We start from the raw sequence: 22,466 nt of genomic DNA, 5'->3' as shown, positions 1-22,466 counted from the left end.
AATCTAATTCTCAATTACTGAGGGACAATCCCCTCTCATTGATATATTTTGCTTTCCACAACCAAACCTCCGTACAACTTTTCATGAGCGATGTACCCGAGTATTCGGATTCTAATATCTAAACTGTATTGTTAAATCTATTCACCTAAATTTGGGTTATTGCTGATTATGTACTCTATGGATCATATGACTTTTAAAAACTAACTTTGTATTTGTGGATAATCTAAGCACTATACCCAGATGTACAGACACTCTTTTCCCAACCTATGTATTATATAATTTTTTTAACATTAGCTTTAATAAAAAATTTAAAATTTGCTTCCACTTGTATCGCCCATGAAAGAGGAACAGAAATTGCTTGTTAGCTTAATTGGGTAGCAATAAAAACCCTCCAGCCGGTTAAGGCTGTCCTCGTTGACAGTTGTAGAGGGGCGGCTGTGAGCCACACTGAAGACCTCACACTCTGGGTAGCCTTGTTCTGCACCATTAGGATGGTGAATGTCTTTTCAGATTACACCTAGAATGGATTCTAGTCTAAGGTTACCGAGGCTAGGGATGTAACTGTTTTATGGAGGGGCCCACTGGTCTGAGGTCAGAGCTTAAGTCATCTGAAAAGCCCTAGCTATACACGGCACCAGCTCTGGAGGAATGGACTAGGAAGGAAAACAAAATGGATCCCCCCAGCCAACCTACTGACATCAGCTTTGCCAGCCAAGGCAGTTTACTTACAGTAACAGTTTTGGCATCCATCTCAGTGAATATAAACTCCCCGCCTTCGAAATCCGTGTTAATGTACAGAAGGGCGCTGGGGGAAGAATGATGAGACCCCGGTGAGGCTGGCTGGCCGCCCCTACCCCACGCAGCTACAAACACAGGATTTGCCTCAGCAGATCTGGCCCATGGGAAGAAGAATGCTCACCCCTCTCCCAGGGCCCACTCCGCCTGCCAGGGAAGTCAGGGGAAAGGCTCCCACGGACGTCAATGGGAGGTGGCTGGGCCCACAGTGTTTCAGGGGTTCGGGTCCCGCCTGCCCTGTGGGTGCCAGTAGGGGCAGGTATGTGGGGGACGGTGATACAGGGGTGGGGGTGGGTAATCTCTCCTCTGGGTTGTATCTAAGCCCAGCAGGGACACGCATCCTTCCTTCCTGGCACGGATGTGCTGACGATCTCCCCAGACTGGCCAGCCTTGTGAGGTGACCGCCACGTCGGACGAAACAGCCGAGAACACCATGGGGCTGCCACAGACAACCGCTGCCTGGACCTTGGCCCCCAATTCCTCCTAGAACCACGACCATACCATGGATCCAGAGCCTGCCTCTTCAGCCCATCGCTGGCTGGGATTTACCTGGCTCTAGGGCAGCCTAACTTTACCAGGCATCGGAACCAAGTGGGCTCTCGTGGTCACGCCCCACCGACCTGGTGCCCAGCGAGGAACATGCCCTGTCTGTTTCCCCTGGCCAGGCATCTGCATCTGGCACACAGCATCTCAGCCCTGCGTTCCTACCTGTAATCCCGGAAGGTGTAGGCTGGGGGCTCCTTCCAGCACTCACTGGCCTCAGGATCCAGCAGGCAGTTGTCGGCATGGATGGGGTGGCTCAGGTCGTTCCTTTTCTCCTGCTGGCCTAGGCAGTACCACGCGGGGGGAGAGGAAGAGATGAGATAAGCATGACAGGGTCTCAGAGCTCAGCTCCCCCCAGGGGCATTTGCACTTGGAGGGCTCTCGCTGCCAGCAAAAATGCAAAGACAGCGGGCGAAAAGGGGGAATCTGGGGAGCCTGGAGACAAAGTATTGACACCTGCCTTGCGCTCACTTGAAACACCATGAGCCTGATGGAACAGACACCCCAATCTGGGGTGAAGGAGAGCAAGGGGGGCACTGAGACAGAGAGAGGAAGGAGGAGAGGCAGACGAGGAGAGATGAAGAGCGAAAGAACGAACAAACTCATGACCCCTGCAGGTGGCTTCCTCCAGGGAGAACGTGGGGCAGGGATCTCTGAGGCAGGAGACAGTACAAAACCGTTGTACGTACAACAGCTCCGTTCCCTCCCTCTTGACTGCTTCTTAAGCACTGAGCCGCAAGGCCGGCCGCTGCCCCCTTACCCGGCAGGGCGGTGCGGCACACCATGTGCGTGTAGGAGAAGTAGAGGGTGGAGTTCAGCAGGAAGTAGGACTCCACGATCCTGCGGGCCTTCTCGCTGACGTCATAGAACAGGCGGGCGCTCTTCAGCGGGACGCGCCCCTCGTAGCCGAACTGCAGGGCAATCACATACCAGAGTGAGCGCTGGCCGCCCAGAGGGTGGCGGAGCCACCCGCCGAGCCACAGGGGCTGGAGAGAGGGGCAAACCGCACCTTGAGAGCTTTGAGGACAGTGGCCCCTTCAAACTTCTCGTTGGGAGTGTGGGGTGAGGTTTTCCCTCGATAGCCATCTCCAGCCAGCATGATCCCCTGGAAGAAATGACACGAGCAGAGAATCAGGGACAACGGTTATCCTGAGCAGAAACCCCCAAATCAGTTTTATTCTTCATCCTGCTCTCCCCACCCGAAATACTGAACCCTCACCAATAAGAACTACAGACGAAATCAGGTGGGTTCCATTCTGCTTTGGTCACCGTCAATGGCACCGTCAGCTAAGGGCTGATGGCAACATCATTACTGGTTGAAATGACAATTAAGCCGCCATGGGTCTTTGACAACCCAGGGAGATTCAGGAGTGCAGGGCTCTGTGTTTAGCTCAGCTACTACCCTGCTTTCGAGCAAGCCACTCCACCACCGTGCCCTCTCTAAAATGGGGATAATCGTCTTATCTCCTCTGTGAAGTCCTTGGAGATCTATGGGCTGAAAGCCCACATAAAAGCTGGGTATTATTGTTAGAGAACACAGCTCAGTTTTGCTAAAGAAGAAATATGGAAAATTATCCTTGCAACTCATGAACTTTCCTTAAATGTCATCCAGTTTTTTAAAATGAAAATATCGGCTGTGGGATTTGAGGCTCCCCCTGTTTCCCCCTTCCCCAAAAGTCTTGTTGAACTCAAAGCTTATGGCCCTGTGTGCAGAGAGAAACAGGAAGAAAATGATAGATAGCTAGTGAAAACAGCTGGCTGCTATCTCTGTCCCTTCTGAGTGAAATGCAAAAAGTGAACAAACTGCACCACTAGGGGAAAAGCGAATGAGATGATTCGACTCACTTCAGGGGTTACTTGGAACACAAGCAAAGAGATTATTTAGGAGTGGGCTATTCCCTAACCGGTCTTCTCATGTAACTGGCAAACACAGTGGGCCAGATCCTCAGCTGGTGTCTATTGGTGTCACAGCATGGGCCGGCAGTGGGGATTGTAGACGGCATTTGATATGCTCCCCTAGTGCCTGGATCACACAGTTCTGTTGCAGAAGCCAAGCTCTGACCCTGGATACACACACGCAACTCCCAGAGACCTCGTTAGCGGTTACGTACATGTGGGAGGGTGGAATTTGGAGACACGTTCTTTGTGTTTGCTGGGGGCCTTGTGCAGTTAGGCAAAATCAGACAGTTACACCCACTCCACATGGCTCCCTGGCCCAGACCTTCTGCCCACGTGGCTTCCCTGCAACCAGCAACCCCCCTTCCCCGCCCTCCACCCAGCAGCCCTCCCCACCATCTCCGATACTCACATTGGCCACTCTACACAGCTCTCGGCACTCCTCCTCCGATATGACGTTATCCAGTAGCACTCGCTGCGTGCCGTTCAGCTGCTGGGAGTTATAGATGAACTTCACGTCGCTGTAGAGCAGAGAACCCCCTACGGGAAAGACAGATATAAAACAACCCTGAACATGACACCTCTTCCCTGGCTTGTCAGTCACACGGAGGCACCAGGCCAGCTGAGGTCACCTTGGTGGCGTTCCAGAGGCCTGGCTTCACAGCCGTGTAACGAAGAGCAGGACCTGGCCTCGTGTCAATAACAGAGACACAGAGGTGAAATCCGCTCCCTGCGAGAGTGCCAGAGATTCCCACTTTCTCATCAGGCTCTTTGGCAATGCACGGGCCAGACTCTAAAACGCTGCACAGAGATGCAACGGGGCCCCGGACACCAGCTAACTGGCTTTTTTCAGAGCAGCCAATAGAACCAATTCCTATTTTAAGTCAACCCTAAATTTCCACTGTGTTCGTTCTGTAAAAGCCTTTTTTGTATTTGGCTCAACGCACTGGCCCCAGGAATAGTCATCAGCGTTTTTTCTGTCTTTTTTTTTTTTTTTTTTTTTTAAACTCTGTGGCTGCTGGGAGCGAGCTGCATTATTCCAGCCCAAGGCTGCAGACAGGAGCTCTCGTTGAGGGCCAATCTGCGGTCACGGAGCGGATCTCCTGCCCCCCACCCCACACAGGGCTCCTGGGAGACAGGGAAGCTGTGGAAGTGGCGGTTCTGTGCCGCTGGGGACAATTCCCTTGTGCTGCTCACAGCAGTCTCACCCCTACAGTGTGTCCCCTCCAGTTTGCTGTATCCTTCTCTTGTCTCTCGTTTTCCACGTTCTAAGCTCCTTGGCACAGGGACCGTCCCACGAGGCGTGTGCAGCAGCTCACACAAAAGGGCCTGGCTTCCCAAACGCAGCCTCCATGGGCTAGCGCATCACAAACCATTCCTCGGCCTAAGGTCCCATTACTGGAGGGGTCATTCCTAAAGGCCCTGGGAGGGGCTGGAGGCAGAAAGGCAACGGTTGTGATCACAGGCTGCTCGAACCCCAATGTTCTGCCCCCCTCCTCGTAGGCTTGATTTGGCCCGGCCGCCCTTCCATCATGCCAGAGAGGCGGCTGGGCCAAATTGCAGTGAGCGGCATTGCAACCTGGCACGCAGGGTCGCAGTGCCACTCAAATTGTCCTGACAGAGGAGCCGTATCTGCTGCCTAGTTTATCTGTTGCTAGAATAGCCCCTGGCTGGGATTTGCTCTACGAAGGCTGGCCTGCACCTCCCCCTCCCATTATGCTCTGGGGCAGAGCCCATTTTCCAGGCCTGCAAGCTCGTAGGGGCACTAACATTATTTCGGGCTAGCAGAACTTCATCACGGTGTCCCGGCGCAGCAGCCATACACAGCCCTGCTGCGACTCAGCACGATGCCGCTGTGATGCGGCATCCTGTGGCTGCGGGAGCGCTGTCAAACACCAGCTCACGAGACGTTGCACGTTTTACTGGGCCGGGGGGCGCACACAGTGGTTTCACGTGGTATTCCCTGGAGATTCCAGCCAAGACCCCTTTTTTGTGGAAGGATTTTACACCATCGGTTCATATCTGTTCACAATGGGTCATATCTTGGGTTGGTTTTGAGGTCCTCTTGAAATATACTGGGCAACGTATTGTCCTGACAGTATGGAGATACTGCCATCATCACTTGGCACAAGTCTGCCATGGGCCAGCGTTCCACACTGCAGGTTGGGACCAGGACACGCCTTTTGTCCTGGGTTTGTACAGCGCCTAGCTCCGAGGGTAATACAAATCAATACTAGACAGTTGGCGAATCGGACGCCTACCTTGCAGGGAGCGGGGAAGTGATTAGCCATTTGGCTCACACGCTCTCTCCCCTGCTCACGGACACGGGATGAGGCCGCCCTCATCCAAACGGAAAAACAAGACAATGAGAACAAAAGTCTGTGTGTTTTGAAAACTAAACCCTTACCCAGATGTTTCTCTGGGGGGAAGGTGAAATGCTTCGGAGCCATGGGAAACAGATCTGCTCTTGGAACGCCGCAATAAAAAGCGGGCAATGGCAGTACAGCATTTCTCTTGAAATTTGGCACGATGGAACATTTCTATTAAATGCTGCTTTTTTTTTTTTTTTTGTCAGCTGCAGCACATTGCTGTTTTGGAAGGGCCCCAGGCCAATGGAGGAGACACGATACTGAGATCCCATTGCTTGCCGAGGAATGATCTGCGAAGAAGATTTAGGTTTCTTGGAAAAGGGGGCATCCCTTACGGTCTGTTTTGTTGCTTGAGGATAATATTTATTATAAACCCGCGTGGATCAGAAAGAGAGGCCTGGATCGAAACCTCACACACTCGGGGCACTATCCAACCGGGCTCTGAACTTCCTGGATCAGGTTCGTCTCTTATACATACACAATACAGTGGGCACATCTAAGAAAGCTTTTGTTACTGCTTCCTTCTGGATGTGCTTCCAGTAGCTCCCCATTGCTGGCAGAAGATCAACTTCAACAGGATGGAGCTGTTAAAAAGTGAACCACAAATATCCAGCAAGTTGACATGGATGTGCTGCATGTCCCAGCCAGGGAAAGGAGGGTCACTGCTACATCACAAACATGAAACTTCATCTTCCTTCTGTTTGTAGGTGCTGATCTACCTGGTGCCTGCTCTGGACCAGGTCCCAGCATGTACCGTGCAGGTGAGCTCTACAGTGCAAATGGGTAAGTGCTGGGGCTTTGCCCATGGCTAGATTGTCTTTACAAAACTGAAGGATTTGCCCTGGCCTTGCGCGGTTCACGTGGCGGTCTCCAAACACTTTACAGACATCCACCGAGCCTCTCACTGGGAAGCATCATCACCACTACTTAGAGGATGGGCAAAGGCAGGCACAAAGGGGTTAACTGGTCCCATGCAGCTGGGAATGGTACCCAGGAGCTCTGACTCGCAGTCCTCCGAGTTTAACCAGGACCAGCAGACACAATGCTGAACGCGACCTGTCCTTGTCATCCTCATCTAACTTCGGGGGTCCCAGTGGTTATAATATTTCCCAGACAGGCCCATATAAGCCACCAAACAGCTGACCGAGGGCTCAGTTCTGCTTGCTTCACCCAAGGGAACAACCAGTGGAAGCTAACAGGAGTCCTTCTGGGAGTAAAGTGAACAAGATTTGGGGCCTGATCTACTGACCATAAATCAGTGGGGAGCTTTCCATGCAAGTTCCATGGAGCTGAGTCAGACCAATGGTCCCAAGCAGTGAAAGGCTCTGTCCCTAATCCCTTGATTTTATTACTAATCCCCACCCCACGCCATTCAGGAGTGGAGCCATAATGGTTGTCCCTTTGGGAGGCTTTTAATTTTTGGCGATATTTTTGTAATTCCAGCCATCCGCTGGGGAAAGCCACGAATGATGCCAACTGTATGCTACAGTTACAACAGATCACTTGCAGCCAAAAATAAAAAGGAGCCGTATTAGTTCTGACAGCTAATATGTGCTCCGAGATTCATTCAATCAATCCTCTGGCCAACTTTGTGCACAAACGGGGGTGGCCAACCCAAAGGAGTTTGGCATCAGAGTTCAGAGGCAAAACCCAAGTCCTCAAATTCTCAGGAGACACCAAGACCTTCTGAGGATCAGCTGTTTGGAGAACCAGCAGCTCCATTCCTGCAGAGCCCAGCAGCTCTAGCCCTGTGGAGCCTCTAAGCCTTGCAGCAACGCAGCTCCACATCACGTTCAGGACTGGGGAAACCATGCGCACACCCCATCACAGGCAATGAAACCAGCAGCTTCTGGAGTAACGCTAACGTTGGGGAGTTCGGCTAACTTTGGCAATCCTCATCCCTTCCTGCCCTGCTTCGTGCCCTCTCCAGGCTCAGGGGACACAACCAATCTTCAGTTAAACCTGAATTCGAGTGAATTAAGGTTTGCCTGTAACTTCAAAGCCAGGTGAACGCTTAGCTCAAAACAAATATGATCTTTGCACCCCGTGTGGCCAGGGCTGAAACGAGGATGGCAGGAGGTGGCTTGGTGCGTGGAGAAGCTGAAGCTGCCGTCCCTTTCCTCCCGGTGCTCTGGGAGCCCATCCTCAAGAGCAGTATTTTCTGGAGAGGCTCGTGATGTGTTGGCTGGCTTTGGCGTCTGCCAGGGCTGACCCTACAACATTGGGATGTTTATCCTGGCAGAGAGGAGCCCAGTGTGGCTCAAGATCAAAGAACAAAAAAAAACCCGAAGGAATAAAAGGCCTTACAAATGTGTTTAGTTCCTAACAGCCGGTTTGCACAGAGCTGACCCAGCCAACTTGCAGCAGCCGCCTTGGGAGCTGTAGTGCAAACACTGCATCCTTGTATCACACCGTAGGTATGTACTTGGCTCGGCTCCTCCAGCCTCCCGGGCCTGTGGTTACAACGGCAGCGGGATCAAGGGGAAACCTAACATCACACATACACAGTGACTGTGCTAATGATTTGTTTGGCCTCCAGTGTGTCCCGAGACTTTATATGCTCATGAGCAGAGGGGCTCCAATATCTCAGGCAGTACGTGCGTCAAAACAAGCTGGAATGGAACGGGGCAACAAGGTCACTGGCATTTTCTTTCTAGACACCGTGGGGGCCCAGATTCTGATCTAAATGACACATGTGGGAATCTGCAGCAAGTCCACTGAGCTCAGTGAAATTATGCCTATGCAAAGCCAGGACAGGAAAGAATCAGGTCCCAAATGTGTCCCGGACAGAGTCTGTCACAAAGGGTTTTTCTGGGCAAATCTCTGAAAGGAATGAAAAATAAAACCCATTTTTTCCAATTTTTGGAGAGTATTTTTTCAGATTTTTTACAAACAAAAACCAATCCTTTTTCCTGGTGCCCCCCCTTCTCTTCCTTTTCTTCTCTCCTTTTTTCACTGGAAACGGAAAGTAAAAAGGGAATTAAAAGGGGGGGGGAGAAGACAGAAACTGAAAATCTTTTAGTTTTGGTACGTGTTTTTTCCTGAAAACTTGGAGAATTTCAGCTAAAGTGAAAATTTCGCACAAAAATTAAAGCAAGAAAAAACAGAAAAACAAACCAATTAGCTTTTATACCAGGCAACTTGCTTGAAAGCTCTCAAATACCAGACTTTCCTACATTGCTTGTGCCGTGCCGGGGATTGAGAGCAATAGATTGATCACTTACAGCAACGGTGGGCCAAACGCAGCCCCTGGAGGGACATGCAACGTGGTACAAGACTGCCGGGACACTCAGCTCAGGAGGGGGGAGAGTTGTTGCTGCTGAGAGTTGTGCCTTGATATTAAGGAAGACGGTGGCCGCGATGTGCTCCATTGCACGCAAACTGGGCTTAGCCGCTGATGATCTGAACAAGTAGCTGATGTGGCCCTGGCAAGTGCAAATGTTGGTTTCCTCTAGTTTTGATCACACAGTGTTATTAATGCTCTGCATCATTTTTGACTGCAACCACTGACTATGATTTCCAAAGGGAGCAATGGCCAGGATTACCCGGGAAACTTTGCAAGATCTTGTTACAATGACAGCCAGAGGGCAGAACCTTCTCCTGGCCCCATCCAAAGAGCAGAGCAAAGGTCCTGATATTTGACATGATTTTCTCTCCCAAGCAAGCAAGATGGAGCCAGCTCAGCGGTGGAGACAGGAGATCTGCTATGGCTGGCTTGCTGTCAGGCTGCTTTGAAGCGAAGGAATGGCTTTGGAATTTGGCAAGAGCACACCTGATTTCAAAATCATCCGAGGGAAAAGCTCAGCTGTTAGTATAATAATTGATGGCTATTCTCTCTGACTGGGAAACAATCACTGAACCAGTTGAAACCCCTGCAGATAATGTGCCTACCAGGCGTTAAAAGGAAATAACTTGAACTTAGCCAAGATATGAAATTGTGAGCAAGGAGAACAAATATGCAGTGCTCACTGGAATCAGAGGATAGGCCTAGGGCTGCTAGCAAAGGGATGGGAGCTGGGAATTCCCCCAAAAGTCTAATGCTTCACTGTCACTCAGTGTGCGACTTCGGGCGACAGGGAAAATACTCCCCTCCAGGGGTAATGTGTGAGGATTAACAGCCAGACCATGTTTGGAAGGTGAAAGGTGCCACAGAGCACTAAGGGTACATAGTGCTCAGGATCAGCATAAATCACAACACGGGAACTTCCATTTCAGAGCAGCACCTAATCCAGTCTCCTATCTCCAAATTCTGAGCTCAGTGGAGAGCACTCAGCAGCTTGCAGAATTAGGCCCTAATTGCAGGGCATCATGATGGCAAAAGCAATAGGTCCCTCACTTTGGCAGTGTCACGCATGGTTGTAACAAACAGAACTGCAACTCCCACAGCTGACACTAGGATGTGACTCTGTGGCTTCATCCCCTCTAGTGACAGAATACGTGTCTTCATGGCTCACAGAAAGCCTCTGGTTTGGGTGGAGACCCTTGGCGCAGACTTACCCTCCCGCAGCTCTCGATCCATTTTGGGTGCAGGTTTTTTTCCCAGAGACAGCGCGGGACCATCTGCCAGCTCACTGTTAACACCCGAGGGGACTCTGGGGAGCAGGAGACAAGAAGAAAAACCATGAGTTTTCAGTGGGTTTCAGATTCTGGGAATGCTGCTTTTTTTTGCAGCCACCAGAAAAATCAGTAACACACACACACACACACACACACACACGGAAAGGAAGGAAAGGAAAGGAAAGGAGGCGCTGTTCAAAACAGAGTAGGGATTTGGGGTGCCCAATCTGAGACACCTTCAAAAAAGAGACCAGATTTTTTTTGGCAGGGCATGGTTCTGCACTTGCTGGAAACTGGACCCCTTTACGGTATCCGGGTCCCTAAAATCATGAGTCACTTTTGAAAACGCTGGCCTCAGTATTTGTATGTTGGTTGCATGATCTTGACATCTAAACCGGTACCACCAGAAACTAGCACTTGAGGAAAAGAACAGCATGGCAGACATGTTTAATAATTCAAATATCCAGTGCTGTCCTGTAACAGCACAGCTCCTAACGAACCACGGGATTGCCCCCGGGGTCATGGGTCACAATCCATTCAAACTGCCTTTTTAAAACAAAAACCAAACCTTTGGGGTAGTATTTTGTGCTTTTGAAAGGTGCCACCAAATAGTCACATGAAAGAGACTGAAGCTCCCCAGAGCAGGTTCCTTAGGTTTATGAGCAGCAGCCGTGCATGGGATACCTAGGGAGGTGGTGGAATCTCCTTCCGTGGGGGTTTTTAAGGTCAGGCTTGACAAAGCCCTGGCTGGGATGATTTAGTTGGGGGTTGGTCCTGCTTTGAGCAGGGGGTGGGACTAGATGACCTCCTGAGGTCCCTTCCAACCCTGATCTTCTGTGATTCTATGCCATATTGCCTCACCAGTGGAGTTTATCTGTGACCCAGAGGCACTGCAGGGATACATGTGCAGCCCCGCACCCTGCTCTATGCACCCATCAGGTCTCACAAGCTAAACACGCTAGGACCTCCCAGGAACACCTCCAGGCTGCAGGAAAGCTATGAGTGCTTCCACAGGTGATGCTCTCCCCTCTGAAGGAGTCCGGCGCCCATGGCCCAGCATGGAGGTGAGGTGCTATCCTTTGCATGAGATGCGAGCGTCTCAGAACCCTGTGTTCTAAGGAGAGCAGCATGTTCTCCGCACTCACACACAGCACTGGGGATGAGGAGATCCGGGTTCTAGCTCTTGGCTGGTTGGGTAGCCTTGATCAAGTCACTTGGGCACTCCGTGCCTCAGTTTCCCCATCAGTAAAACCTGGCTAACACCGTTTCCCTACTAGATCGGGGTGTTGGGAGGTTTAATTCATGAATGTTTGAGACACTCTCAGATAAAACCATGATGAGTGCTACAGAAAGGTCTGTAACTAGATGGAAAAGGGACCCATCGTTTCCACTGAGTTACTGAGCTTGCTGGGATATGTGGAGTCCAGGACTAGAAACATCAGGTACCGCTTCGGCTCTCTTCAGCAAACAAACAGACTGGTCTCTCGATCACAGCAGCGGCCATTTTAAAACCCTGTGTTGATTCCTGCGAAACCCTAAGTTCAGAAAACAAGGTCGTGCCTTTGGTCAGGGACTTACCTGTGCTCGTCCTGACGGGCACCGGAGCGACTCCAGTAGCTCTGCAACAAGAGAGGGGGGTCGGGTTCTTTACACGGAATGATCAAAGTGACCCACGAAAACAATTCGGGAGGAAAAACAAAACACTGGAGTTTTTAAACACTGGAGATGGGAATGTAGAAAAACCAGCTTCCTGGGAACGCGCAGGTGATGTCTGTGCTGGCGTGGCCCGGGGAGCACGTTTACACACCCCTTCTCGGACCGTCTCTGCAGTGGTCTCTCTGCCTCACACACACGCACACGCTTTTCTCCATCCAGCGATGCCAAACCACAGGCAGTGGGCCTTGTGTTGCAACTCGCTGATCTCGACAGGAAGGGCAAGCAACAAACCAGACTACGTTAGCAGCTCTGACCTACTCCACGGCACCCTAGAGATGGGGCCGAGATGCGAACGTCAGCATTCCCCTAGTCTAGCGATGTTCAGAATCCAGGCATTACAGAGACAAGCCATGCTATGACGTCTACATCGACATTCAAACTGCTCTGAGAGGGTTCAGATCCTCGTATCTCTATCAGGACCATCCCTTCTCCCCACATGTGAGGGAAAGGTGCACAGGTCACAGTGTCAGCAAATGGCACAAAGCCCACGTAACGGCTGTGGCATTGGTTCTCCCAAAGAAAAGGTGAGGCAGAAGGGAAAGGAGTGAAGAATCTGCATGCATATTCCACTCTGCACTTCCACATGGGTGGAGTCATGGGTGCATGGCTTTGGAGCACTGTCGCAGTCCAGTGGCATTCAGGATGTTCTCTAATCTGCAAATCCATTACTTCAGTTGCTTACAAAGGATGGTTCAATGGCTAACACACTGGCCTGGGGCCCATGTTCAATTCTCTACTCTGCCACAGCCTTCCTGTGTACCCTTGGGCAAGTTACTTAGCCTCTCTGTGTCTGCCTCAGTTTCCCCAACAGCAAAACATGGCTAACATGACTTCCCCAGTAGACAAGAATGCTGGGAGGTTTAGTTCTTTAACTGAGTGCTTCACAGATGACAAAACCATGACGAGCGTCACTGAAAGGTCTGTAACTAGACTGAAAAGGGGCCCATATTAAAGAATGTGAGACAGCCAGCTACTACAGTGACCGGGGTCTAACAAGTGGGGTCTGTCTCTGTTACACACTGGTAACACCTGTATGGCTTGTCAGGCCAATACATTCTTCTGGACTTAAACGGACGTTGATAGACTGCTTTGAGACATACCTCATCCCTCACTTCACACGCTTGGCCTTGCTAATGGGGACAGAAAACCGGACTGAAATCAGGCGGCAAAGTTTGGAACTAACAACCTGCAATGGCAAGGAAGAGCTACATGTCATTACCGGCTCAGTGTATGCGAATCCCAGGCCAGTTGCTCCCGTCTGCAAGAGGTCAGACTCCAGCTTATGACGCCTCAGAAACTTGACAGCCTCCTGCAATAGCCGAGGGAAGGGAGAAGGAAGCGTGAGGCTGGTCAGGGCATGAGCCTCCAATTCAGGATTCCTGCATGACCGCGGGCGGTTCACTGAGGCTACAAGTGCAGACACTTGCCACAGCGATGGAAGGGGTTTTCCGTAGCTGGAGGAACCGCCCCAGCCCCGAGAGGCAGTACCAAGATTGCTGGAAGAAACAACCAAACGGCATCTACACTGGGGTTTAGGTCGGCTGAACGATGTCTCTCAGAGGTGTGAATTTTTCATACCCCTAAGCAAAGAAGCTAGGTCAACCTAAATTTTAGGTGTAGACCAGGCCTCAGGTTCTCTGCACCCCTCCTTCCCCTCTGTACACGGGCATAACAGCCCTGCCCTACTGCAGAGGGCTGTTGTGAGGCTAAATTCCTTACCGATTGTGGGGCACTATGCAAATCGGAGCCAGATAAGTATTTAAGATACTTCCAGCTCTGGCAGGAGGAGATGTCTCTCAGGGCTGTGACGGGAACATTCTCCAGCATGGGAAAGGGACCCACTATGGGAAAATTATCGCTAGAAAGACATTTCCTCCAGTGGTGACTCAATAAGTCCTGTTTCGTCATCTGACACAAGGCTAATCCCCACCCCACTTACTGCAGAGCTGTTCCCTGCAGAACAGTTTGGAGTGCTTTACCCAGTCTAGCTTTAAATGACTCAAGTGGTGAGACTGGCTTTCACCACTTCCCCAGTTGACTAACAGCCGGGACTGTCTGGAGTTCTCCGGATGCTCCTTACCCTATTTCATCACACTGCTCCTACTCCTGTCCTCCTAAACAATCCCTCTCCCTCCTTGGGCCATACACCTACGTGGGCATCGCATCCCCCCTGCTTGGTTGTCATTTGGCTAAAAACGGTCACACCAGCCACTGGCATTAATCCCGAACGTGACCAAGAGAGCCACCTGGCCACAATCCTTTAACCTTTCCTCAACATCGGTGATGGTACTAGGAGATTGCCAAATTGCTGCATCAGTTGAGCTACTTCCAAACAATGCTTCAGTTGTGGTGCCGTGCAGGGTAATTTCAATACATTTATGTATTCTTACCTCTCTGGGTTTGATGGTCTCCGGGTCCATAGCCTCTTCCAAAAGGCTCTTGTAATAATCCGCGTTCTCCAAGACAGCTTCATCGTCCGGGTGGAAAAGGAGGTAGGACTTGGCACATTCTAGGGCTTTCATGTACTCGCCAACTGCAAGGGAGCAGAGCAGAGGTTGGGGACGGCATGGAGACTACATGGCATGACCGATCCAGGGGACTCAGGGGTGACAGGTGTGTTGCAGCTAACTAGGAGGAGAGATAAGAAAGAAGCCAGCCAGAGACGGATGGATGAGACTTTTCACTCGTACAGACTTTCACCTGATGGCCCCCAGGCTCATGACAGACATTTATGAATCAGCTCCACCACAGCCCTCTGAAACAGCTCTGTCTTATTGTCTCAATTTTACATAGGGGGAAACCGAGGCACAGAGAAGTTATGTGGCTTTTCCAAGGCCACCCAGCAAATCAGGGGACAGAGCTAGGACAGAAGCCCGGAATCAGCAGCAGACCACAGTCCCTGAGAGAAAATAAGGGTGATGGAAATCAGTGAATATGAGAAATGAGCAAGCTCCCAGTTTTAAGTCGGATTTATGATTCTCATGTTGTATTGCCACATTTGCTTATTTTCCTCTTCTCGGGCTCTTAGTATATTCCTCTCTAGGACACCGATTGTAGGTGCTTTTAATAAACAGACCATTGTCTTATCCTACATGTTGTTTTACTATCGACAATAAGCACAAGTAATTACTTCTATGGTCTTGCCAATGCTCGCGATTTTGTTTCGACTCTCGCGATCTTTGGTGTTTATTTTAGGTTATTACAGGAGATTCTCAGTTTACCTTTTGTTAAAAGAGAAGTTTATAGCCCTAGCGTTTGCAGTAAAAAAGCTCAGAAACACAAACTCCAAAGGCTCAGAGCCCAGAAAGCCAAATAAAAGATCCCAAAAGGTATCATTAAAAAAAGAATCTCATGATTGTTAAGCCAATCTCATGAGTTTGTGGTGGTTGGTTGTGAGCAAATAAGGCTGGTGATGCTGCTTTTTATAAAAGCACTTAGAGCCAGACTTTTTAAAGCTTATTTAGGGGCTAAAGACACAGATAAGCACACAGTGGGATTTTCAACCGTGCATTGGCATCTAACTCCCCCACCCGGTGCCTATTTAGGCACCTAAATAACCTTTAAAAATCTGGCCCTTCACTCTTTGCACTTCATTCAGCTTGGAGAGTAACACTAGGCAGGGCTCTTCCACTCTGTTTTTAACTGGATTTATTTTCTGGTTCTCATGCTCTCATAGACTAATGTCAGAAGGGACCATCTATTCTAGTCTGACTTCCTACACACTGCAGCCCACATAACCTCACCCGCTCCTGAAATAGACCCCCAACTTCTGGCTGAGTTACTGAAGCCCTCAAGTCATGGTTTAAAGACTTCAAGTTACAGAGAATCCACCATTTACACTAGTTTAAACCAGCAAGTGACCTACACCCCAGGCTGCAGAGGTCTCTGCCAATCTGACCTGGGGGAAAAGTCCTAGACCCCAAATACGGTGATTGGTTAGACCCTGAACATGTGGGAAAGACCCACCAGGCAGATACCTGGGAAAGAATTCTCTGCAGTACCTCAGAGCCCTCCCCATCTACTGTCCCATCTCCAGCCAGCGGGGATTTTTGTTACTGGCAGCTGCCAATGGGCCACATGCCATCGTAGGCAGTCTCATCATACCATCCCCTCCATACACTTATCAAGCTCAGTCTGGGAGCCAGTTAGTTTTTTTGCCCCCACTGCTCTCCTTGGGAGGCTGCTCCAGAACTTCACGCCTCTGATGGTTAGAAACCTTTGTCTAATTTTGAGCCTAAACTTGTTGATGGCCAGTTTACGTCCATTTGTTCTTGTGCCCACATTGGCACTTAACTTAAATTACTCCTCTCCCTTCCTGGCATTTATCCCTCTGATGTATTTATAGAGAACAATCAGATCTCCCTATAGACTTTGTTTGGTTAGGCTAAACAAGCCAAGCTCTTTGAGTCTCCTTTCATAAGCTAGCCAGTGCCATTACGTTGTGATGGCATACACCCTACAGGAGAATATTTAAATCCCCAACTAAAGCAGTCCCCACTAACCCAAAAAGAGTAACAAAAGCAAGCAAGGGCTGCTAAAAATGGAGAAGCCCAGCTTTACCTCTGTAATAGGCAAACTGCAAGTAGTCATAATGGAGAGGAAGGTAGTTCTCAATGGGTGATAAACGCCCAGGACGGGTGGCAAGTTCTCGGACACACTCATGTTGACACACCAGGATCTGCATGTAGTGATCTGCAAGGGAGAGAGCGATATGACAATGTCTGTGCTCAGAAGGCTGATGATCAGCTCTTGAGAGATGAGCTCAGCTGGGTTTATGGAGACCAACTTTCATGGCACAAATAGATCAAAGACACAGGGGCCCCATCCCGTAAGCTGCTGAGTATATTCTGAGAAGTCAGTGGGACATAAGGGTGCTCAGCAACTTACGGGAACATGCTGTCCATGCCCAATATCTGGGCCTTCTGTCATATTCCTTTCTAACAGGACTCATAACTCAACTCAGGTCTTGAACATCTTGCAAGCACATAGTCTTCGGGCACAGCTTGGTTGTAGGTGTCTGATGTTTTACTTTGTGTTAATTTCCAAGGGTGTTAATTTTGCACACATGGTGAGGAGAGACTGTACTGCAGAAACCACTATTTCTGTCTAAAGCCACAGCAAAGCCACCTCAACATACAATAGGCCTCTTGAGAGATCTTTGCAATGGGAATCAACAGAAGTTGTCAGACTCGGAGGGTCAAAACTCGGAGGGACACCAAGAAGGAGATCAAAGAAACCTGAGATGTGAAAGACTTATGAAGTCATCTAGCCAATCGGGTGAGGAACAGGGTAAGATTGCTCTCTACTACATATTTTCCAGTGGTTTGTTCAAACCATTTTTAAATGGGTCTTGCAACAAGGTTTCCACTGCTTCCTTTTGGAGACTAATCTATAAAATAACAGGCTCTATTCGAAAGTTCTGACTGATGCACAGCCCATAATTTCCTGTGTTCAATTTCCCCCCTTGACAGCGGAATATACTTCTGTGGGAGCACTCTTTCAAAAGACTTAAGAACTGGATCTTTGATCCTTTCTCTATTGCAACAGCAGAACGCACAATACGGGACACATCCCAACTGAGTGACAGTTTGAGATTAATACTGCTGCAAGCCAGGCTGGGAAATTCAATGCAACCATTCAAGCTAAGCCGGACGGAATGTGTACTAATAATATTAGGGGGAGGAATGCTATCGACAGAACCCTTCTGTTCATCGCTTCTTAAAGAGGACACATTTCTCTAGTTAATTTAACTGAATGGCAAGCATCTGCCATAAACAAGATTTCTAACTGGTGACAGCACACAGTACGAGCCAAAGCGGACATCTGATTCCACTTTGGGACCTTTTCTGCAATGTACTTACAAATCGACTTTGCTTGCTGTGTCTCTGTATGCAATTAAAATCTTTAAGGAACAAACATAGGTTTGAAACAAAACATGAGCTCTGCTACCAGAGCGCTCCCCCGAGCTGCCAAAACGCTGGCTTTATGAATTTGCATTGAAATCAAGTGGAAACTCAAAACAGGCCCCATCTTGCTCTGGGGATTCAAAGAACTGTTAGCGTGAGTGGACATTTGATTTCCCAGACACTCTGCATCGTGCACTAAAGAGAGAGTGGGGGAGGGGAAAGCTAAACTTTAAACCTACTGGGAGCATCCTAGATCTGAAGGTTGGCAGCAAATCCTAATATCAATCATCACTGACATACAGTGCTTCCCCTCAATGCTCTCAAAGCGTCCTTCAAAACTTTACGGCAATCGTGCAGGAATCATTACCTGCCATTGAAATGCAGCCACCTCTGGGGTGGAGAGTGGCAGCACCACAAAATAGCTCAGGATAGGAAATGAAACATGGTTTTGAAGAAACTTAAAACCATTTTCTCAGTAGCATCAGAATTCCCTCTTTCCACTAAATATAATGAGGCTGGGAACCAGAGACCTGTCAGTAAATTATGGAGTAAGACATCCTGTCATGTATCACTCTCAGTCCTCTGTAGAAAGACAAGTAACAGCAACGGGAGTCTACGTTATTTTGCCAAGCTGCTCCAGTCAAGCTGGTTTCTATGGGTGGCTGGATGGCTCTGGGAATTGGTAACGGGCTATAAACTCTTTCGCCTCCTGGTCATGGATTTAAGTCTCAGTGAGAACTGAAAACCTTTCCCATGTGATGGCTGTTCAGTGGCCTCTGGGAAGGGAGTTTCTTGGTCATTCTCAAGTTCCCAATGGACAGCATCACAAAAACCATTCACACCACTGGCTCCAGTAGGCAGCAAGGCCAAGGGCTGAGCTGGCCAAGGACATGGAAGAATCTTCTCAGTCTAGATGAGGTCCCTCCGCGTCCATTGTGAGAAACAGGGTGAAGGGAGGTTGCACTGCCCACACTTTATCTGCTCCGGGGCTTCACTCTCCAGAGCTCCAAGCCTAGCACCTTTCACTAACGTCACGGCGACGCTCCTCTTCCTCCCGGTACGACCTGATTCTGTTGCTGCTCTGACTATTCCCCAAACGACCCCCCCCCCCAAACACATGCAATTGCCAGCAGAGCACAAAGCCACTGAGCGCAGCGAGAGCAACATACGTGCACTAAACCAGCATGAGTTTTGCCAACTTTGAATGAGTCCCAGCTGCAGCTTTGCCAAATGATCTCCCCAAAGGAGGTGATCAAAGCTGTCTGACGCTAGGACTGTCTCCTCGGGACTTACAGCAAAGAACCCTCTGTTTGGAAAGAGGTGGGAACTCAGCAGTGCTGGTCTCTGGGCGCATGCTCCAGGGGCAGGAGGAGCTGCAGATTTTCCTGGTCTCATGCATGATGATGCCCAGGGTTTGGTATAGGTAACCTGAGAGGATGGATGGCAGAGCGGTGTTAGCCTATCACACAGAGACTCTTAGGGCTTATCTGCACACAAAAGTGGTACTTTCATTATACCGGTGTAGTTTTAACTATGTTGGTATAGTCAAAGCAATACAAGCCTCCTAGTACGGATAGAGTTACACAGTTATAAAAAGGTGCTTACACTGCGATAGCTTATTCCCGTATGGAAAGGGGAAGAAGATATTCCAGAAGAAGACACCTTTATGCCACTATAACTATATCTACACTAGGGTATGTACTGGTGTATCTACATTGGCTGGGGTTGGGAGTGGGGAATGACATCCCTAACTGACATACAGGTATGAAATCTACCTGCAGATCAGGACTTTGAAAACGTCTCTTTTTTTCTTGCATGAGTAAATATTAAAAAACAAACAAACAATCTGCTGTCTCGTTCCAAAAACGATCAATCGATAAATAATCAGGCAAAGAGTCTTCCCTCTTGTTGTGCTCGTGGTTTCCCATCTCATTGCTCTCAGTTAGGCTCTTGACTTTGTATTAGCAAATGAGTTTTGACACAAATAAAAACTAATCTGCATTTGAATGGAAATATTTTCCATAGCAGCAGAAGAAAAACAATCCCCCCCCAAAACCATGCATCAGCTCTCAGAGCTGACAGCCAACTACAGATATATGAGACTTCTGAGGCCAAGTGGGCTCAAATGTATTGTTATGCTTTCCCTTACTGCTAATTACAGGCAATTAAGTTTATGGAGAGAGGGCTCCCACTTAACCCTGCCTTGCTCAGGGCCACACATGCAAATCAAAGGACAGTAGAGCAGCAGTGTTCAATTCCCTGCACAGGTTTCTAATCTCTAGTAATTCTTTGCCTCTTCTGCATTATTCTAGCATCTATACTATTTTTTTTCGCCAGTGTCCCGGCCTTTTCAGACAATGAGCTGTTCAGAATATGACCTGGCAAAATCCTTCCCTCCCTACCTACCTACCTGATGAAAACAAGGGATGAAGTGTGCTGGGCCTGTTTATCATTCCTGCCTGTCCTGGGACCCAGCTGTGCAGCCCTCCCGATCTCAGGAAGTCTAGGCAGCTGGAAGGTAGGATGCTCATGTCGGTAAAAGTACAGGACTGGGAGCCAGGAGTTCTGTGTTCCATTCTTGACTCTGCCAATGACTCGCTGACTGATCACGGGCAAGCTGCTTCCTCTCTGTGCCCCCGTTTCCCCCTCTTTATAAACAGGGTGGTAATTCCTCTCCCCGGGGTGCTATGCAACGTTTGCACAATGCTTTTAGATCCCTCAGCTGGAAAGAGCTATAGAAGGGCAATGTCGAGCTGTTATCACTCACTGGGTTGTGAACACATTATCCTGACACAGGGGCCTCCTTGCTCCCAACTCCAGGCTCCTGCGTGCCAGACTTTGGAGCAGGTCAGCAAGTGCACAATTGGCAGAATCTGACGTTTGGGGGTTTTGGTTCAGCCTGTTACAGTGACAGGGACCAGTCGTGAAATTCAGATGCAGACTCATCATGGACTTCAGGGATAAAGTTGGACCCCTGCATGCACAGGTTCAGAAACAGCCTTCCAATCAGTATTTGGTGGGCACGAAACCTAGCTAGTTTTAAGATGGAGCATGCTAAGTTTATGAATGAGGTCATGTGACAGAGCTGCCTTCAACGGCAGGGCACTGGACTCTGACTAGGGCCCTACCAAATTTACGGCCATGAAAACCACGTCACGGCCCATGAAATCTGGTCTCCCTTCCTGAAATCTGGCCCTTTCTGTGCTTTTACCCTATACTTTACAGATTTCACGGGAGAGACCAGCGTTTCCCAAACTGGGGGTCCTGACCCAAAAGGGGGCTGGCGGAGGGTGAGGGGGCCACAAGGTTATATTAGTGGGGGTTGCAGTGTTACCACCCTTACTTCTCCACTGCCTTCAGAGCTGGGCGGCCAGAGCGTGGCGGCTGCTGACCGAGGGCCCAGCTATGCAGGCAGCAGTGCAGAAGTAAGGGTGGCAATACCGTACCGTGCCATCCTTCCTTCTGCGCTGCTGCTGGGGACGGCTCTGCCTTCAGAGCTGGGCTCCCGGCCAGCAGCCACCGCTCTCCAGCCGCCCGGCTCTGAAGGCAGCATCGCCCCCAGCAGCAGCGCAGAAGTAAGGGTAGCAGTACTGCACCCCCCCGCCCCGACAATAACCTTGCGACCACCCCACAACTTCCTTTTGGACCAGGACCCCTACAATTACAACACCATGAAATTTCAGATTCAAATAGCTGAAATAAGGACATTTAAAAAATCATAAATCGTACGACCGTGAAATTGACAGGGCCCTAGCTATGATCCAGGAGGTTTCTTCAGTCTTGTGTCCTTATGCACATTGTTCTAGACCCCTTAGCACCTTTAAAACACTTTACACACAGCTAGCTAGTGCACGGCCATGCAGCACGCTGGTAAGGCAGATGTTAATGTCCCCCTTTGGTGGAGGGGAAAATGGAGGCAGAGAGGTGGAGGACCTGATTTTCAGAAGCGCTGAGCACCCATAACATTAACTGTAATCAATGAAAATTGCAGGTGCTCAGCACCTCTGAACGTGAGCCCCAAGCCCACTGAAGGAGATGGTTTTCAATTCAGGATTAAAAGGAGGAGTCCCTGGGTCCCAGCTGGCTTTACACTTCAGCGCTGCTGGTTGTTGAAGGGAAGCTGCTTTGCCAAATTCAGCAACGGTGTTAAAGTTTATAGTTAAAAACACCCCAGGAGCCAAGGCACATACATGTCCAGTGTCTTAAAGGGACTTGGGGATTGGTTCGAGACCTCACCTGCAATTGCTTCATAGAGGTCAGCTTTATACTCCAAGTACTCGTACTCCTCGAACCGCTGAGGCCCCTCGCACATGACCCGGCACTCCACATCTGCGGTGTAGTAGCCCCGCAGCGCTCGCTCCAAGGACTCGATGGCCAGCACGTATTCTTCTTGATCATAGTGCTTCACCCCTGCACTGTAGTTCTCCTGCAAAGAAGCCCGACAGGCTCATTAGCTGGGAACCAGGCAGCTGGGAACCAGGTCCAAACATGTACAGACACAGGCCACGTGCCCGGCAGTGAGGCCCAAAGATTTACAAGTGTATAGGCACTGCCGTGCACAGCATCGCCACCCACGCCTACCAGATTTAGGATCCTAAGTCTCATTTTCAAAAAGGATTTAGGCACTCTGGAGCCTGAACAGCCTTGACTGTCAAAGGGATTTAGGTTCCCAAGTGCCTAACCC

At 49.7% G+C, this 22,466-nt stretch overlaps 1 protein-coding gene across 4 annotated transcripts in view; it reads right to left on the bottom strand.

Annotated features, from left to right (window-relative positions):
• The window catches only part of P3H2 (prolyl 3-hydroxylase 2), a 120,231-nt gene that overhangs the window by 6,927 nt on the left and 90,838 nt on the right, over positions 1–22,466 (bottom strand). For all 4 annotated transcript variants that reach the window (XM_074963349.1, XM_074963353.1, XM_074963350.1 and 1 more), the window contains exons 3-13: positions 22,019–22,208; positions 16,437–16,568; positions 14,267–14,409; positions 13,096–13,185; positions 11,739–11,779; positions 10,101–10,195; positions 3,647–3,774; positions 2,348–2,443; positions 2,099–2,249; positions 1,504–1,621; positions 730–805 (exon numbers count right to left, since the gene is read on the bottom strand). In XM_074963349.1, coding sequence (XP_074819450.1) covers positions 730–805; positions 1,504–1,621; positions 2,099–2,249; positions 2,348–2,443; positions 3,647–3,774; positions 10,101–10,195; positions 11,739–11,779; positions 13,096–13,185; positions 14,267–14,409; positions 16,437–16,568; positions 22,019–22,208 — 1,260 coding nt within the window. The remainder of the gene's footprint in view (positions 1–729; positions 806–1,503; positions 1,622–2,098; positions 2,250–2,347; positions 2,444–3,646; positions 3,775–10,100; positions 10,196–11,738; positions 11,780–13,095; positions 13,186–14,266; positions 14,410–16,436; positions 16,569–22,018; positions 22,209–22,466) is intronic.

Source organism: Natator depressus, chromosome 9, assembly GCF_965152275.1.
Source record: "Natator depressus isolate rNatDep1 chromosome 9, rNatDep2.hap1, whole genome shotgun sequence".
NCBI lineage: Eukaryota > Metazoa > Chordata > Testudines > Cheloniidae > Natator > Natator depressus.
This window is presented reverse-complemented; position numbering and strand designations above follow the sequence as displayed.